Consider the following 19776-nt stretch of genomic DNA (forward strand, 5'->3'; position numbering starts at 1 on the left):
AAGGCGCCGGTGGTGCACGGCGGCGCCCCGTCATCAAGCTCTGCCCCACCACCTCCTAAGGAGTTGACTCCGGTAGAGCAAAGCCAGGAGATGGCACCATCCCCGTACCCCTTCAGGCTGAGGAACGCCGCCGCCACCTATGCTTCCGCCTATGTTTTCGCACACGCGGAGCCCTTAGGACGCTACCAATGCTTCGCCCTCGACTCCACAACCTCGACTCACACCCACGCCAACTCCTCGAAGGAGGACGAGGTGTGGTCTGGAGTGGACTTCTCCAAGCTTTGTGACCCTGAAGCCATGCGCCGCTTCTTGGACGCAGGCGACTACTGCTTCGGCTACTCTGACTCCGATGACGAAGACACTTACGACCCCACTCACGAGTGTTTCCACATTGGGCTCAGGATGCCGAGAGCAAACGATGAGGATGAAGGGGCAGGCAATCGTTCCCTACTTCGCTGGGGGGCAGGCGACGCCACACCTCCACATGTTGTCCCACCGGCAGCGTGGAACGAGAACCTTGCCCCCAGATAATTTCAATGCATAGACCTAGAGCAGCTCCGTGAGCTTCAAGCCAAGGTCGAACAAGACCAACTCCTTCTGTAGCAGCTCCGAGACACTCTCGAGCAGGAGCAGCGAGGTCGCGGTGATGGCGGAGGAGCCCGACGGAGGGCCCGCGACGTCCACCGCCGCATCAACGACGACGAAGGGGGTGAGCAACCCCCAATCTTTAATTGTGCTAGCCAGAACATCATGGCAGTGGCGATGCTAGTCCCAGCGATGCCCGAGCCCTCTACCATAGAGGGGCGATGGGTCCGCGGCGAGCTCCGGGATCTCCTCGAGACCGCCATGGTACAGCAGGCCAAAAGCTCCGCCTCTAGATGGCGCGGGGGTGCTTTAGAGCTTCCCATGGCACTGCCTCGGTAGGATAGGGGGGGGGCCTCAGTTCATCCTAAGCCCGCTCAGGCATCGATAGCCAATAGGGTCCCCTCGGTGCGCGACCGCCTTGGCAACTGACGCGAGGCGCTAGGCGACCACGATGTGGTCGGTGGGCGACGGCACCACGACAACGAGGGGCATGCCTGAGGCTACCATCCACACCGGGGTGGACGCTACGATAGTGGGGAGGACCACAGTCCTTCTCCTGAGCCGCCTGGCCCTCGAGTTTTTAGCAGAGCTATCCGCGTTGCTTATTTCCTGGCTTGATTTCGGTAACTGGCCAATCTCACGAAGTACAGCGGCGAGACCAATCCTGAACTTTGGTTGGCCGATTACCGCCTGGCTTGTCAGCTTGGCAGCGCAGACGATGACCTGCTCATCATCCGCAACCTCCCGTTGTTCTTGTTAGACTCGGCGCGAGCCTAGCTCGAACACCTCCCTCCCTCGTAGATCCACGACTGGCGCGACTTGGTAAGGGTCTTTGTCGAGAACTTTCAGGGCACATACGTGCGCCCTAGGAACTCCTAGGACCTCAAGAGTTGTCGCTAGGGGCCGGACAAGTCTCTCCGAGACTTCATTCGGTGCTTCTCGAAGAAATGCACCGAGTTGCCAAGCGTCGGCAACTCGGAAATTGTCCAAGCTTTCCTCTCCGACACCACCTGCCGAGACCTGGTCCGAGAGTTGGGCCGGAACATGCCAACCTCGGTGGCCATGCTCCTCGACATCGCCACCAACTTCGCCTTGGGTGAAGAGGCCGTTGGGGCCATCTTCCCCGACAACGACGCCAAAGGGAAGTGGAGGGACGAGGCCCTCGAGGCCTCGGCTCCCTACCTCCCTAAGAAAAAGAAGAAGGGTCACTAGGGGAAGCAAGAAGTCCTCGAGGCCGGCCTAGTCGCGGCCGTAGAGCGCAAGAATCCTCGTGGCCCCAGAGGCCCTGGGCTCTTCGATGATATGCTTAAGAAACCTTGCCCTTACCACCAAGACCCGGTGAGGCATGCCCTCGAGGAGTGCACCATGCTCCAGCATTACTACGCCAAGCTCGGGCTCCCCGACGATGATGCCAAGAGGAGGGGCGCCAACGATAGGGACGACGACAAGGACGATGGGTACCCTGAGGTGCATAATGCCTTCATGATCTTCGGTGGCCCTTCAGCATGCCTCACGGCACGACAACGAAAGAAGGAGCATCGGGAGGTCTTCTCGGTGAAGGTGGCTGCTCCCTGGTACCTCAACTGGTCTTAGGAGGCGATCACCTTTGATCAGAATGACCACCCCGACTATGTCCCGAACCCCAAACAGTACCCACTTGTCATCGACCCCATCATCAGCAACACCTGGCTCACTAAGGTGTTGATGGACGAAGGCAGCAGCCTCAACATCCTCTATGCTAACACTCTAGAGCTCCTGGAGCTCAACAGGTCATAGCTCCAGAGTGACGTCGCACCTTTCCATGGCATTGTGCTGGGGAAACGCATGCGGCCCCTCGGGTGCATTGACCTACCCGTCTGCTTTGGTACTCCCTCCAACTACCGTAAGGAGGTCCTCACCTTCATGGTGGTTGGGTTCAAGGGAACCTACCACGCCATCCTGGGACGGCCATGCTATGCCAAGTTCATGGCGATCCCCAACTACACCTACCTCAAGCTCAAGATGCTGGGCCCCAATGGCATCATCACTATCAAGTCCACGTACGAGCATGCATATGACTGCGACATCGAATGCATCGAGTATGCCAAGGCTATCATAGAGGCCGAGACCCTCATCGTCAACCTCGACTGGCTTGGTAGCGAGGCGCCTGACTCCAAGCATCGAGCCAGGACTTTTGAGCCCATGGAGGCCGTCAAGCTTGTCCCGATCGACCCCACCTACCCTGACGATCGGGCACTAAGGATTAGCGCCACCCTCGACATCAAATAGGAAGTTGTGCTCTTCGACTTTCTTCATGTGAATGCCGATGTATTCGTGTGGAGTCCCTCAGACATGCCGGGCATACCGAGGGAGGTCACCGAGCATGCCTTGGACATTCGGGCCGGCTCTAGACTGGTGAAGCAGCGCCTACGCCGATTTAACGAAGAAAAGCGCAGGGCCATTGGCGAGGAGGTGCACAAGCTTTTGGCGGCCACATTCGTCAAGGAAGTGTCCCATCTAGAGTGGTTAGCTAATCATGTGTTAGTTAAGAAGAAAAATGGGAAGTGGAGAATGTGTGTAGACTACACCGGTCTAAATAAAGCATGTCCAAAAGTCCCTTTCCCATTACCTCGGATCGACCAAATCATCGACTCCACTGCGGGATGTGAAACTCTATCCTTCCTTGATGCATATTCCAGTTACCATCAAATCAAGATGAAAGAGTCCGACCAGCTCACGACTTCTTTCATCACACCATTCGACATGTACTGCTATGTGACTATGCCATTCGGCCTCAGAAACATAGGGGCCACATACCAGCGGTGCATGACCCATGTCTTTGGCGAGCACATCAGGCGAAGTGTCGAGGCCTATGTGGACGACATCGTGGTCAAGTCCAGGAAGACCAGTGATCTCGTCAGTGACTTGGAAATAGCCTTCAGATGCCCTAGAGAGAAGGGCATCAAGCTCAACCCCAAGAAGTGTGTCTTTGGGGTCCCCCGAGGCATGCTCTTAGGATTCATAGTCTCAGAACGTGGCATCGAGGCCAACCTAGAGAAGGTCTCGGCCATGACTGACATGGGGCCAATCCAAGACCTCAAGGGAGTGCAGAGGGTTATGGGATGCCTTGTGGCCCTAAGCCGCTTCATCTCGCGCCTTGGCAAAAAAGGCTTGCCTCTGTACCGCCTCTTGAGGAAATCGGAATGCTTTTCTTGGACCCTCGAGGCTAGAGAAGCCCTCGCCAAGCTTAAGGCATTGCTCGCCAATCCTTTCATCTTGGTACCACTAGCCAAGGGCGAGGCCCTCCTACTCTACGTCACCGCAATGACCTAGGTGGTTAGCGCAGCCATGGTGGTTGAGAGGTAGAAAGAAGGGCATGCCCTACCCATCCAACGACCTATTTACTTCATCAGCGAAGTGCTCTCCGAGACTAAGACACGCTACCCCCACATCCAGAAGCTGATCTACACCGTAGTCTTGGTTTGACGCAAGCTATGTCACTACTTCGAGTCTCACCCGGTGACCATGGTGTCATCTTTCCCCCTAGGAGAGATAATCCATAGCCGGGAGGCCTCAGGTAGGATAGCCAAGTGAGCTATCGAACTCATGGGGGAAGCCCTGTCTTTTGCGCCTCGGAAAGCAATCAAATCTCAGGTCTTGGCTGATTTTGTGGCTGAGTGGACTGACACCCAACTGCCACCTGCTCAAATCCAGGCGGAGTGCTAGACCATGTACTTCGATGGGTCCCTGATGAAGACCAGGGTAGGTGCAGGTCTGCTCTTCATCTCACCCCTCGGAGTGCACATGCGCCACATGATTTGGCTCCACTTCGCCACCTCCAACAACGCAGCCGAATACGAAGCCCTCGTCAACGGTTTGTAGATCGCTATCGAACTTGGAGTATGGTGTCTCGACGTACGGGGTGATTCACAGCTCATCATCGACTAAGTAATGAAGGAGTCAAACTACCATGACCCCAAAATGGAGGCGTACTGCAAGTTGGTACGTCGCCTAGAAGACAAGTTCGACGGTCTCGAACTCAACCACATCGCACATAAATTCAATGAGGCCGCGGACGAACTGGCAAAGATGGCGTCAGCTCAGGCACCGGTCCCCCCGAACGTCTTTGCCAGAGACCTCCACAAGCCTTCCATCGACTACGCCTTGGTGGTGGAAGAGGGTCCACCGGTCGAGCCCCCCACAGGGCTTGAGGCCCCCTCTGTCACCAAGACCCCTTCGGCCGAGCCCGAGGTCATGGAAGTCAACGCGGAACCTCCCGAGGCCAACCAGGGCATGGACTAGCGAGTCTTGTTCCTTGACTGCCTCGTCTGAGGAGAGCTTCCCGCAGACAGGACCGAAGGCCGATGGCTTGCTCGGCGAGCCAAGACTTACGTTCTCAGCAACGGCGAATTATATAGGCAAAGCCCATCCAACGTCCTCCAACGATGCATCACCACCGAGATAGGTCAAGCCCTACTTTGGGACTTGCACGCGGGAGCCTGCGGGCACCATGCGGCGCCTCGGACGCTCATCGAAAACGCTTTCCACCAAGGGTTCTACTGGCCAATGGCTGTTGCTGACGCCACCGAGCTCGTACGCTCCTGCGAGGGATGCCAGTACTACGCACGACAGACGCATCTCCCGGCCCAAGCCCTCCAAACCATCCCCATCACATGGTTATTCGCCATGTGGGGGCTTGACATGGTTGGGCCTCTGCAGAAGGCCCCCAGGGGCTACACCCATCTGCTGGTAGCAATCGATAAGTTCTCCAAGTGGATCGAGGCTCGTCCGATCAATCGAATCAAGTCCGAACAAGCGGTGCTGTTCTTCACTGACATCATCCACAGGTTCGAGGTTTCGAACACCATCATCACTGACAATGGGACACAATTCACTGGCCAAAAATTCCTGATGTTCTAAGATGACCACCACATCCGTGTGGCCTGGTCGGCCATAGGACACCCTAGGACAAACGGCTAAGTAGAACGTGCCAATGGCATGATCCTACAAGGCCTCAAGCCAAGAATTTACGACCGGTTGAAGAAGTTTGGCAAGAAATGGCTTGATGAACTCTCGTCGGTCATCTAGAGCCTGAGGAACACCTCGAGCCGAGCCACAGGGTTCACACCGTTCTTCCTAGTCTATGGAGCCGAGGTCGTCCTCCCCACTGACTTGGAATACGGTTCCCCGAGGCTACAGGCCTACAACGAGCAAAGCAACCGCACCACCCGCGAAGACGCCCTCGACCAACTAGAGGAAGCCTGAGACATTGTGCTGCTACATTTAGCTAGGTACCAGCAAGCCCTACAATGCTATCAAGCCCGGCGCATTCGAAGCCAAGACCTGAAGGTGGGTGACCTGGTGCTGAGACTGAGGCAGAACAACAAGGGCCGCCACAAGCTAACCCCGCCATGGGAAGAGCCATACATCATCGCCCAAGTGCTGAAGCCCGGGACCTACAAGATAGCTAATGAAAAGGGCGAAATCCTCACCAACGCTTGGAACATAGAACAACTACGTCGCTTTTACCCTTAAATTTCCAAGCATTCTATACATTGTTTCTTGAAGTACAATAAAGAAGCGTTCTTTAATTGTTCTAATTTTTGAGAAACCCCCTGAGCCCATCATGGGCCTCAGCATTATGATAACACCATAAGGGAGACTAGGCTCCGCCTCTGCAGAGGTGCCCACTACGGGGCTCAAACAAGACATGGCTCTGCCTCTGCAGAACCGAGCCTCCCTCGAGGGCTAGGAGGGATGACTCCCCCCTAAGTCCCACGTACCATTTTTAGTCGTTTTTCAAAAAAAATTCTATGCCTAACTCTCTAGCGCGCTCTGACAAATCAATTGTAGAAGACCTAAGGACCGAAAGTCTGTCTCAGAGCCAAAAGGCCGGCCGAGTCACGAGATAGCCTATGCCTCCAGGCTACGGCACTCCCTCACCACCTTTTGCCTGAGGTGCAGCTTAGGCTCCGAGGAAGTTTTTTGCAAGAGATATGTTTAGAGATGAGACAGAGGGCAGAGGCTCGGAAATACAGTAAAAATGATTAAGAAGCGTAGACGCATAAGTACTTTAAAAAAGGCCTAGACAGGCCACAAGCGTTATGGTACAAAAATAACCCTAATCTGTTTACATGGCCTCTTGGGCCCAGGTCAAGGCTTAGGGTCTCCAGCGTCGGTGAACGGCGTGGGAGGGACCACCTCCTCTTCGAATAGCTTGGCCAGCGCCATGCCGAGGCCCTCAGCCACCTCCGTCAGCTTCGCGACCTCCTCATCAGCCTCCTCGTTGTCCTCAGCCAAGACATAGCCATCACTGATGGCCTCAAGGTCGACGCTGGTGTAGTGCGAGGCGATGACGGCCAGGGCATGCTTGATGCCCATGTGCAGCGCTCCTTGGAGTCACTCACGCACTTGGCCGCTCAACATGGTCAAGCGGCTCCTAAGGGAGCTGCCCGACTAGACCCCCTCAACCTCCAGGGCCTTGCAGACAGTACGAGTGGTGCTCTGCAGCGTGTCGTGCTCCTCGATCTCAGCCTCGAGCACCACTTGTCCAATGCCTGTCAGCACATCCTCATTCTTCAGGTTGTCCCACTTGATATCGTTGGCTACCGTTTCTTCTTCCTTCATCACCTTATCATCACCATCATCATCGTCGTCATCGTTGTCCACGGCTGGAGGAGGCTACCCCGGAGTTCCTCTGAGCAGCCCACTCCTCCTCTATCAGCAGTAGTTTACCACTGTCCTTCGTTGCTGTCGTCTGCTCTAGGCGCTCGTCCACCGCCCGCAAATAGCCTATCACATCCTCAATGGTGAGTGTTGGTGCAGGGTCCAAGGCCGCTCATGACCGTGACAATGGCTGATATATCAGTTTTACACTCTGCAGAGGTTGTACACTTTCACTATGAGTCATGATTTACCCTTTTGCCCGAGGTGATCAGCCTCTTAAGCCACTACCAACTGCGATAGAGGCCTCAGCTGCCCGAGAGACCTCCTTCTCCAAACCTGTGTCAAAACAAGTAGGATGGGGTTAAGCACAAAAGAAAACAAGCCAAACAGGGGCGAAGGCCTACGGGACTCACCCTCGGCTTTCTCTTTCCAGCGCTGGACCTCGACCAGGGAGGCCTCGGCTTTCTCTTTCCAGTGCTAGACCTCAACCAGGGAGGCCTCGGCTTTCTCCTTCCAGCCTTGGACCTCAACCCAAGAAGCCTCGGCCGCCCTGGAAACCTCCTTCTCCAGCTCTGCATCACACCAGGGAGTTAGGGGTCGAACACAAGAAAAACAAGTAAAACGAGGGGAATAAGACTCACCCTCAGCCTTTCCCTTCTAGACCATAGCTTCGGTCTAGGATGCCTTGGCCACCTTGAGGGCCTCTGCCAGGGTGCCTTTTGTCAGCAGGTGCACACCCTGCTTCGCCCCCAGCTGCCCAGCAAGCACCTTGGTAGAGGCCGTCACTTCTTCAGCCCGAGACCTGAAGGTGTCCCGATCACTGACCACCCGGGTCAGCTCCTCCTCCAACTCCTTGACCCATGCCACCAAAGGGGCAACCTGCTCCTAAGCCGTGGCCGCCTCGACCTTCATATCAGCACAGCGAAGGTGGAGGTCCTCCACCTCTGCGCCCGCACCGACAGAAGCTCGTTGGCATCGGCGAGCAAGCCCTTCTGCCACTGGAGCTGGTCCTAGATGTCCCTCTCTCATCGAAGGATCAATGACTTCCTAAGGGACCAGGTCTCGAGCTCCTAGATAGGCAAAATAGGGGTCATTCACTGTGAGAAAACTCGAAAAAAGATGGCACCACATGAGAAAAGAAGGCGCGAACCTGGGTGACCCCGGGCAGATCATCAGCCACGACAAACAACGCTGTCCATAGTGACCGCTCCACTAGCTAGTGGTATTGCTCGAAGGTGTCCCAGTGCCCCCCTCAGCCATATCCTCAAGGGCGAACAGAGGCTCCCCCTCAGGGTCATCCCGGCTCTGCCACAAGACACGCGGGTGATCCTACCCATGGGGCTCGGGTCGTACCCGCACGAGGGCTGAGCTTCCCTCGCCAGAGGTTAGAGCCGGCCGCTCCATGGTGTCGGCCGCCTCAGCATCGACCACCTCCTTCGCCCGGGAAGTATCGTCAGAGGAGATCGAATGGACCTCCATGTCTCGGGCACTCTCCTGCAAAGGCAGCGGGCCTTGGACCGATGGCAGTATCGAGGCTTGCCCCGCCTCCGCCTCCACTTCCTGGGCCACCGGCTTCGCCGTGCTCACACCGGCTCTCGCCATCCCAGCCTCGGTTGTCTCGGGGGCTCCGGTCCCTGCCACTTCGGCCTCGGTGGTCCTGGGCGCCTCGGCCTCCATCGCCTCGGCCTCGGAAGTCCGAGGGGCCTCTGTCTCACCCTTGGTGGCCTCGGCAACTAAGGGCACCTCGGCCCCATCAAACTCGCAGGCCTCGGCCTCATGGGGCATAGGCCCCGGTAGCCTCCCCTTGGGTGACCAGCTCCTTTGGGTCGGCCCTCGCCGACGCCACACCACGCTGTACGGTGGCCTATGCCTCTACAACCCATTGAGCGATGGAGCCCGTGCTCACCTTGAGCGACTTGCGCGGTGCCCGGGCAGGCACCTCGGCCTGACGCTTCCGGCTGAAGGCAGAACACCCACTTGGTCAGCATATGACCATAAAGTAAGCGGGAGACGATACGAACCCCACTGAAGAAACACTCACCTCGAGCGAGGGTGCAACCGCTTCGGCACTGCGACCCTCCTCTGCAACGGCGGTGGCAGCGGTGGTGGCATGACCTCCATATCCGCTGGTGCCAGCCGGCCCTCGCTGGACTCCGGCACCCCCTTGGTCCTCTACGGGGGTAGTTGCGTCGCCTCCGCTGCCACCTGCTCCACCTCTACCATCGAGCCCACCAGGCTGACGACGCGCTTTCCTAACGCCCTGTGCCTCGGGCGTGTCGGCCTCGGCCTCAGGGCGAGCGGTCGCCAGCCCCGAGGCGTCCTCTCCTCCTCCTCCTGGAAGCGCCGGGCTACTCACCGATGCCTCGAGCGCTGCCCCCCCAATGTCGGGGAGATAGTCCAGGGGTCCCTGCCCCACCTTGCTCTCATCCTCTTTGCCCGAAGAGTCTGTCGACAGCGACGACGACGGAGACACCTCCACCGAGAGACCGTCCTACCCCTGCTGTCGGCGACGCTTCTCCAGTACCTCACGCTCAAGGATCTTCCTCGTGCTCTTTGCCTCCTCGACATCCTTCCACTTCTTCTATGCCTCAGCGTGCGCCCGGTTCACCGCTCGCCGCTTTGCGTCCTCGGGAACGGGTAGCGGGGAGCCTCGCACATCCCTCATCCCCTGCAGGAACGGCGAACACAAATAAGGGACCAGAAAACGATGAGGAACGAGGAACAGTGGCACGTGACTTACTAGGGAGAGGTACCCCCATGATGGGCGCATCGCGATAGGGGTTAGACCACCGCTCTTCAGCTTCCCCTCCACCATCTCCCTCACCTGACATAGAATCTCCTTGTCAGAGAGGGCGAAGGCAGACATCCAGAGGCCCTCGATTGGCTCATCCGGTCTCTTGTCGAACAGGCGCCGCCACCAAGCCATCAGTGGTAGCACCCTCCGACGGTGGAAGGCCACCACGACCATAGCTACCGTAAGGCAGCGGCCCCATAGCCTCTCTAGCCCCTCCAGGAGCGGCTACAGCTTGGGTTGATCCTCCTTCGGGATGCCATACCTCCACTTCTCTGGCTGGCTCTCCATGACCCGCCTGATATAGGGGGGAAGTCCACCGTCGTCGTTGCGGAGGTAGAACCAGCTGGTGTACTAGCGGCGATTGGATGACACGAGCTGGGCCGGGATGTAAAGGTGCTGCCGGTCTTGGCGCACTTGGAGAGTGTAGCCTCCGGCCCTCACCGCCTTTCTCGTGCCCGTCGTGCCCATCGGCTTGGTGGTGTGCCCCGCCCGGAAGAGGTGGAGCCACAACTCCCAATGGGGGGGCAATCCCTAGGTACCCCTCGCAGACGGCGATGAAGATGGCCGCCTACGCGATGGAATTGGGGTTGAAGTTGTGGAGCTCCACGCCGTAGTAGTGCGGGAGCGCTCGCATGAACTAGTCCACCGGTAGGCCGAGACTGCGCTCATGGAAGGACATGAAGCTCACAACATAGCCATCATGTGGCCGTGGCTCTGGCTCGCCCCCCAAAGCAATCCACTCCGGTCTATTGGGGTCGGTAACCGGGCGGAGGAGGCCGTCGTCGATGAGTGACTACAGCGTCTCCACGGACACATCGGACTGACCCCAAGGATCCGCCTCGATGACAACAACGCCGGCCATGAGTGCGGTGGAGAATGCCACTACGGCAGTAAGCCTCGCTCTCTCTCTCTCTCTCTCTCTCGCCCTTCTCCCTTCTTCTCCCCGGCGCTCTCTGTTCCTAGCAACGGCTTGAGGGCGGTAAAGGCAAGTGCAGGCAGGGTAAGAAGGGGAGGGGCAAGGCTCATTGCGTATCTATGCAGGAAGGGGGCAAAATGGACGGGCAACGAAATTAGGGAAGTTTCCCTCAAATCTGATATAGTTAATCCAGATCCGATTCTACCGCCCACGCACCCAACTTTCCCTTATTAATCACATGAACAGTTATGTCCCATCCACTGACACAGCGTTGTGTCCGACCGTAGCAGCGGCAGGTGTCGTTCCGCCTCCCCGAGAAAACCACCTCAAAAGGTGCGCCTACTGTTGTCAGTCGAGGGGAGGGGAATATCCCCCATCCGATTCCTTTTAGACGAAGGAACTGGGCACTGAGCCCGTTACGGTCCAGGGGTTCGAAGGCTGGGCCCCCGAGGGTTTCGACAGCCGCCCCAGGGCAACAGAGTCAGGGACGACTATGGGCGAGCCCGTACGGGGCCGAGGCCCAAGCAAGCGAAACGCTTGGGACGCCCTAAGTCATGTTCGAGACCGACAGGGAGGTCTCCAAATGGGATCCCACCGTAGGGAGGCATCGAGCCCTCGAGGCCAATCGAATGGCCCTGGGACCCACTAGAGAAGCCCTCTGGTACTTTTGGAGTGCGTCTCTGGACCGCTAGCCGACCCCTATCGAATGGGGCACGGGTCTCCACTCGGACTTACCCGATAACAGCTCGCCAGAAGTGTCACCGCTCGCGCCCACCGAGGGTAGCCTAGCATGTTCCACCCCTCCTTCTGAATGAAAAGGATGCGTGAGGGTCACACAAAAAGCTAGGGGAACTCCTGACGGCCCTCTCGCTTTGTGTAGAGGCTAGGGAGCTCTTTCTACAACCTTGCCGAGACCCAGCGACCTAGGCTCGCACTCGAGGGGGATCGGCAAACAAACCTCTCCTTCCAAATGAAAAGGATGCGCGAGGGTCGCACAAAAAGCCAAGGGAACTCCTAACGACCCCCTCGCTCCATGTAGAGGCTAGGGGGCTCTTCCTGCAACCTTGCCGAGACCTAGCGACCTAGGCTCGCACTCGAGGGCTCGGTAGACAACCCCTCTGTCTGAACAAAAAGGACGTGCGAGGGTCGCATGAAAAGCCAAGGGAACCCCTAATCGCCCTCTCAGAGGCTCGGGGGCTCTTCCTGCACCCAGGACGAAGACAAGCAACCCAAACTCGCAAGGAAAAATGCGATAAAGGGCATCGAGCCTGTTACGGTCCAGGGGTTCGAAGGGTGGGCCCCCGAAGGTTTCGACAGCCACCCTAGGGCAACAGAGTCAGGGACAACTATGGGCGAGCCTGTACATGGCCGAGGGCCGAGCAAGCGATCACTCAGGATGCCCTAAGTCGTGTTCGAGACCGACAGGGAGGTCTCTAAATGGGATCCCACTGTAGGGAGGCATCGAGCCCCCAGGGCCAATCGAACGGCCCTGGTACCCACTAGAGAAGCCCTCTGGTACTCTTGGAGTGTGTCTCTAGACCGCTAGCCAACCCCGATTGAATGGGGCACGAGCCTCCACTCAGACTTACCCGATAACAGCTCACCGGAGGTGTCACTGCTCGCGCCCACCGAGGGTAGCATGGCATCCTCCACCCCTCCTTCTGAACAAAAAGGATGCGTGAGGGCCGCACGAAAAAGACAGGAAAACTCTTGATCACCCTCTCGCTCTGTGCAGAGACTTGGGGGCTCTTCCTGCAACTAAACCAAGGCTCAGCGATCCGAACTCGCACTCATGGGCTCGGCAAACGCAATAAAACCCCTCGCACAACATGAGAAAAGACCCTGGAGGAATAAATTCACTCCTCCAGGGCCTCGGGGGCTACACCCGGTGGGTGTGCTCATGCGCACCCACCGAGGCCTCGAGTACGAAACACTATCCCGCCAGGAGCTGCCGTAAGCCAAGTCTCGTCAAAACCTCAGAAAGAGCGTTCACACTCTCCCTGAGGCTCAAGGGCTACTGTCGGGTATCATAAAAAGGGGTCCCCTAAGCAACAACCAAAAAAGATCACTTAGACCCTATCAAAATCAAAGCCAAGAGACAACTACTGGCTAAACCCTGGCCTTGTCCGAGGCCACCTACTCTCTGCCTCACTAGAGGCCCCACACGAGAGGCCTCGGACGACCTACCAATTCTCTATCTCGCTCGAGGCTGGCTCATAAGGCCTCGGACGGGGAACCGATTCTCCGATTCGCCTGAGGCCCTGCTCAGAAGGCCTCGGACGAGTTACTGATTCTCTGCCTCGCTTAAGGCCAGCTCGGCAAAACAACCCTGTCGCCTCCGCCTCGACCAACTTCTTAGACAAGATATCACGTCCGACCCGCGCGTTTAATTGCTCCCGCGATATTGGCCGAACGACGGCTCGACACAGCGGAGTGGCCGACAAGACGTAAGTCACATCGGAGCTATGCCGTCCGAGATAGGACAGAGCAGGGGTTACCGGCCGCTGTGCTTAGCACTGTGCCCACGACTAACACCCATACCGCACTATGCTGCCTAACTCCAACTGCTCCGAGGACAACGCGGTGTGGGGAGTTAAGTTCAGGTCCTTGTAGCCTCGGAATAAGTGTACGAGACCAACTGCTCCCTCCGAGCCTCGGCAATCCACTTCAAGGTCTCGGCAGCCTTGGGATTCGCGCCCGCCGAGCCCCCCACGACGGTTCGGCCTCGGCACCAACTGAGCCTCGGCTCTTTACGCTATCGACGAACAGCGACCAGGCACATCATCCACCATGCCCTGCTTCAAGCTATCACTGGAGCTCCCACGTGGCACAGGATCGAGCGTGACCGGCGCGTCACTCTAGTACATCAGGTACAAGACTGCTCCGTCGACCATGCCGCCACAGTCACAAGCTACAGGGCTCGGACATGCCGCCTCTGCTTATAGGACACCGCATAGCAAACACATGTATCACCCCTATCCCCCTTCAATTATAAAAGGGAGAGACCGGGGCCGTTTCTAGGGGAGACGAGTTCAGGTCTACGAACATGCTCACACGGAGAGAGCTCACGAGATAGACGAACATACGCCCAACACTCTGTAACGCACACGCTTCCCCGTTGCCCGAGATCAACACCTCAAGCAATTCACACCGCTCCGTGCAAAGACCTAGGACAAGCTCCCTCTCTCACCCTGCTTGTAACCCCCTACTACAAGCACTTCGGTGCAAGGAATACAAGATCGATCTCTTAGACTGGACGTAGGGCGCCTATTGCCTGAATCAGTATAAACCTTGTGTCTCTTTGCATCACCATCCGGGATTAGGAGCACGCAGTACATTTTCACTAGTTGGTTGAGGGCCCGCCGGTCCAAAACACCGATAGAAGGCAACGGTGGTGGCACGAGAAGGGAGAGACGGAGCGGGAAGATTTTTTTCTTAAGAGAAGCGGACAAGACAGAGGGGGTGGATGCGGACCGATGGCATGTCGAAGTATTTTCGTTTAATAAAGGTCTGGATTCAGCCCAAAGTGGCCTAAACCAATCCAAGCCTGGCCCAATTCTAACACTAGTTTGCTCTGAACTGGTGGATCACAGTGGATAGCTGAGATGTCTTTGCTCTATCCTCTTCTGCTTTCTTTGTTACGGGCTTAGAGCATGTACAACAGTTTTTCAATAGAACTTCCAATCCTCGTAAAACTGTTATATTGGGAGAGATGAGTTAAATTTCCTTCTTCAACAGCTTCCAATATGGTCTTTTTTTAGCCACCAAAGACACCCCATCTCCCCTCAAATAGAGGGAGAGTTGCATCTCAACAAAAATAGTGGGGCCCACCTAACTGTCATCTCCTACCCTCGTAAGACACCCGACCAACAGAGCCCCCACAGCACGGTGGTGGTGGATGGGGATGGGCATGGGCGCGGCGGGGGCTGTGGATTGGATGGACGCGGCAGCGGTCTGGAGGAGGTGGTGCATTGGCCCCCCACGTCATGCGCTAGCTCGTCCACGACAGGCCACCGTCGTCCTCCACAGTGCGGGCGTACCTCGTGAGGAAGAAGCGTCCACGTCTTCTTCGACTCCGGGACGACCACGACGAAGCGGTGTCCTGCTCCGGCAGCTCCATGTACCTCCTACGCTAGGACAACCACGTGGCCGCTCAACCTCCACCTCTAGCCGCTCCACCTCCACCTCCACCCGCTCGACCTCCATCTCCATCTCCGGTCGCCATGGCTATGACCGAAGCTGGGCATGGCGCTTGCTGGCGCCGAGGATGGGGGCGACGCTAGCCGGGGGTGGGTCTGGGCGCACAGCAGTGGACGTGGCGGCGGCCGGGGCCAGGGCCACGCTGGAGGTTGAGGCGCTGGAGGTTGAGGTTCCTTGTCGTGCTCGACCCGGCGGCGGAGGTTCCTCCCTGTGCTTGACCCAGCGGTGGAGGTTGAGGCTATGGACGACGGCATGGAGATCTGCTACGAGCCTCTACGACGTGGGAGAGATGAACCGAGCGGAAAATGAAAGGGAAAAATAAAAAAAAATTAATGACAGGTGGGTCCCACATTTTGGGAGAAGATCTTTGGTAATCTAATGGAGCATCTCCTCCAATAATAGATGACCACCAATACATTTCTATCGGGGGACTACCGGAGATGCTCTTACTGCATTTCTCTCTCGCTATCTCTATCTGCCGCCTCCATTCGCCGCCCCATGGCAGCTCGCACTGGGCGCGCGCTTGCCGCCGTGGAGGGCGCGGGTGCGCCGTGAAGGAGCGCGCGCCATGGAGACCGGCGCGGGCGAGTGCCGTGGAGAGTCCGGTGAGACCACGCCGCCGTGGAGAAGGCCACGACCGCGCCATGGAGACCAGCATGGACGCGATGTTGGTTTGTATTAGCTACCGTATGATATCGCGTGACTGCAGATGTATTTATCATGTCCGCTAGGGACCCTGCCTCTCCTTATATACTCTGGAGGGGTAGGGTTACAAGAAAAGTATCCTATTTGGTACTATACAATAGCTTGCGGTGCACGCCGAGCAGCGCCGTGCACGTCTTGATCTTGTGGGCTGTGCCACCTCTGATGGTGCGGCCCATGTTATCTTGTAGATATCGGGGGACATACCCCCTCACGAACCCCCTCACGAACCATCGCATGTATATTACTGCTATCTGTTGCTAGGTGCCTGCACAACACTGACTGACTCTGACGGCGTTATGCCCAGACCAGGTTTATTGGTAATAGTAACTTGAATATATGCTATTGGTAACTAGTAAGGCCCAGCCCGATCAACTGGGGCTGGCTGGCCAACTTCCTCACATGGATACTATTCATATGAACCAGTCAGCAGTACTTCTATCTCACATAAACAAACCAGCAACGATACGAACCAGCCAATCGAACAGGCTGCATGCTTCTTGCTTCAGCTAAGACCATGCTATGGGGCCTGAGAGCTGGTTATCGTTGAGAACAAGATGCTGCAGATAAGTGAGGTTCGACAAGGTTTCCGGTATCGCACCTTGAAGACAATTATAGGATATGTCGATAAAAAATAATTGTTGAGCTGCGCCTGTGGATTTGGGAATTTCACCATTGATCCGGTTATTGCGAAGGATAAGCTGGTTCAGCTCAGTGAGGTTGGACAGGGTCTCTGGTATTCCTCCGTTGATTTGGTTATATGACAAGTCTAATTCACTAAGCGTTTGCAGTTGGAAGATCTCTGAGGGGATTGGGCCCTCCAACATGTTGTTGGATAGGTTTAAAGTTTCCAGCAAGGGAAGACTTCCGATGGCGCGAGGAATTGCACCGCTAATTTTGTTGTCATCCAGGTGCACCATGGTAAGGTTCGTAAAATTCGATATTGATGACGGGATGACGCCGACGAGCCTGTTGTCGGAGAGGTCGAGCGTATCTAGGTGTGGAAGCTGACATCGTGTAGAGAAAGGAATCTCTCCGGTGAGGTTGTTCTCGTATAGGATAATGGTGGTCATGGAGTGGCAATTGCAGATATCTGGGATGTCACCAGTGAGATTGTTGTAATAGAGGGAAATGTAAGTCACGCTTTTTAGAAGGCCAAGCGTTTCAGGGATTACCCCTGTGAGAAGGTTGTTGTGAAGGCTCAGATACCCCAGCCGTGACAGCTTGCCAAGCTCTGGGGGGATGCTGCCGGAGAGTTGGTTGTAGCTGAGATCAAGAAGCCCAAGTGTAGACAGGTTGCCGATCGCCGGTGAGATGACGCCGGAGAATTGGTTGGCGCTGAGATCAAGAATCTTAAGTGCAGACAGGTTGCCGATCGCCTGTGAGATGACGCCGGAGAATTGGTTGGCGCTGAGTTCAAGAATCTTACGTGCAGACAGGTTGCCGATCACCGGTGAGATGACGCCAGAGAATTGGTTGGCGCTGAGATCAAGAATCTCAAGTGCAGACAGGTTGCCGATCGCCGGTGAGATGACGCTGGTGAGTTTGAAGCCAGAGAGTTCGAGGGAGATTACACGCCCTCTTGAGTCACATTTAACACTTTTCCAAGTCCTATGGGAGCCCCAATGGGAAAGGCTATTACCTTGGACGCTAGATTTGAAGGAGAGTAGCGCATTACGATCGGCGCCAGCCGGTTCCGTTGCAGAGACATGGCAGGAGCTGACAACGGCAACGGTGATGGTTACGAGGGCGAGGAATTTGGCCATTGCAGAGAATGCAAAGAGGAACTAAAGACTGTAGTAAGTATTAGCTTTGCTATCTGGATTTGTGGAAAGCAAGCTCTAGAGATGGAGATCCTTAGCTTTAGTTGCTGGTAGCTGTGAACAAACACTACGGCCCCTGTGATTTAAATAGGAGAGGGCGTGCGTGGGTGATATCTACGTAATTGCCATTATATGGACTTTAGTACGTTGATCACTAACCAAGTCGTGGGTGATATCTAATTAACATTATGTGGACTTCAGTACGTTGACCACTAACTAAAAGGGTAGGCAGCATGCACGTATTACTTAGAAAAAAATAGAATTGTTGCGCCTTCCACAAGACCTTAGCATGAAGAAGATCTCTATAGATATCTATCAAACTTTGAGTATTACCTTTTAGGGTAAAGTCTATTTTCAATGGATAGTTAACATTTTAAGAAGAAAATTAGAACCATTTTCATAATTTTCTGGTTTAAAATAAACTAACCATGGATTTTTATAGATCAATCCATATATTTTTTTTAAAAAAAGATAGCCACATTTGAAATCCGCCAGAGGACCAAATTTGTTCGGTTTCAATAGTCAGAGGGTTCCTATTATCCAGATTCGTAGTTTAGGGTTGAAAATCAGACTAACATATAACTTGAAGGTAAAAAAAGTATGCTTTACTGTAGCTTTTATATTGTACTTATAATATAACAGTAAACCATAGAGGAATCGAAAACACAACACAAACTTCATCGCAAACATACACCAAACAGGATAAGCATATATATGTGACTTATAGCCAGCCCCCCACCCCCACCCCACACACACCACACACACACTCCTTGCTCATGTGTTCATATTCTAACATAGTACTCAATGTAAAACTTTATCCTTTTGTGGTAGACATTACTTTGCATATTTTCCCATCCCCATTCATATGTATTTCCCTATAATGCATCACCTTGTGTGTCCGACGTGTATTTGGATTGGTTGGAAATTTAGCAATATAATTGAAGCCTAGATTTATCTCCTTTTGTTGCTAGTTTGTAAATGTGTCCTTTACGTGGTGTGTTGTAGCCTAAGTGCTACTTCGTCTGTAACATTATTGGGCTGCATACACTCAGCAATGAGTGCAAAGACCAGATTATGTTTTCCTTTATATTAGAAACAGAGGAACAGAGGTACTAGCGCCCAGACGTTCGGCGCCAGCAGCGCGTCCAGATGCAGCTCAACCAACCGAACTGTGGGCTGGCATTGTGGACCACCAGAAGGACCGTCCCATCTCAGCATCCCGCATAACAGAAAACTGAAGGGACCGAAGCTACCTACCCGCATAACAGAAGGGGCGCGCGTGCGCTCGCGTTCACGCCGCGGGATGGCGGCGTGCCCCCTCCACTGCCCCCCCCCCCCCCCCGCCGTGACCCCTCCACAGGGATGGCAACGCGCCCCCTCCACCGGCCCCGCCGTGACCCCTCCACAGTCTGAGAAAGATGCAAGGCAGCAAAAGGCGAGGAGGAGACACCAAGGCGATGTAGCAGAAGGCGAGGAGGGAGATACAAACCCGATCTACTTTTGAAACATCCAAATACAACACTTGCAACATACGTTTGAAGACAAATGAAACACTTGAAACATGCGTCTGAAAAACCATTGCAACATATACGCAAAATCCAGATAAAACACTTGCAACATGCATATGTGTGAGTGTGAAATATATGCCACGTCCAGACAAACACACTTGCAACATACATCTGAAAAAACAGATGAAACATTGGGAACAGACGTTTGCAACGTACATATACAACCATTGCAACATATGCAACATCCCGATCTACTTTTGCAAATTCCATACGAAACACTTGCGCATGAGATATAGAAAGACTATTGGAGAATGGCTCTCTAGAGTGCGCATGAGATATAGAAAGACTATTGGAGAGTGAAAAGATATAGAAAACGATTTTTATGTAAATGACGCTCTAAATGATGATTTAGATAGTGAGATTTAGAAATGCTTTTATTGATGCTCTCACAGCCAAGGTCAGCTAGCTACTTCATCAGGCAGATTTTCATTCACAGATAGAAGAGCTCCAGGTCATTGATAGTCTATAGGAGTAATAATAACTCCATGCTCTTCTTGTCAAAAAAAAAAACCTTCATACTCTATCCTGTTCTCTGCAGATGTT

The 19776-nt window shown here is 55.0% G+C and overlaps 1 protein-coding gene across 1 annotated transcript; it reads right to left on the bottom strand.

Moving 5' to 3' along the window:
• Window positions 1-16351: 16351 nt before the first annotated feature.
• Window positions 16352-17608, bottom strand: LOC136523170 (probable leucine-rich repeat receptor-like protein kinase At1g35710). The gene has a single exon (XM_066516945.1). It carries the CDS (start codon window positions 17606-17608, stop codon window positions 16352-16354), a length of 1257 nt encoding a protein of 418 aa, XP_066373042.1.
• Between the last annotated feature and the right edge of the window lie 2168 nt (window positions 17609-19776).

Source organism: Miscanthus floridulus, chromosome 18, assembly GCF_019320115.1.
Source record: "Miscanthus floridulus cultivar M001 chromosome 18, ASM1932011v1, whole genome shotgun sequence".
NCBI classification, from domain to species: domain Eukaryota; kingdom Viridiplantae; phylum Streptophyta; class Magnoliopsida; order Poales; family Poaceae; genus Miscanthus; species Miscanthus floridulus.

Bases quoted from the DNA above. Each gene is read 5' to 3' on its own strand.
- LOC136523170 (XM_066516945.1), bottom strand. From the start codon at position 17,608: ATGGCCAAATTCCTCGCCCTCGTAACCATCACCGTTGCCGTTGTCAGC.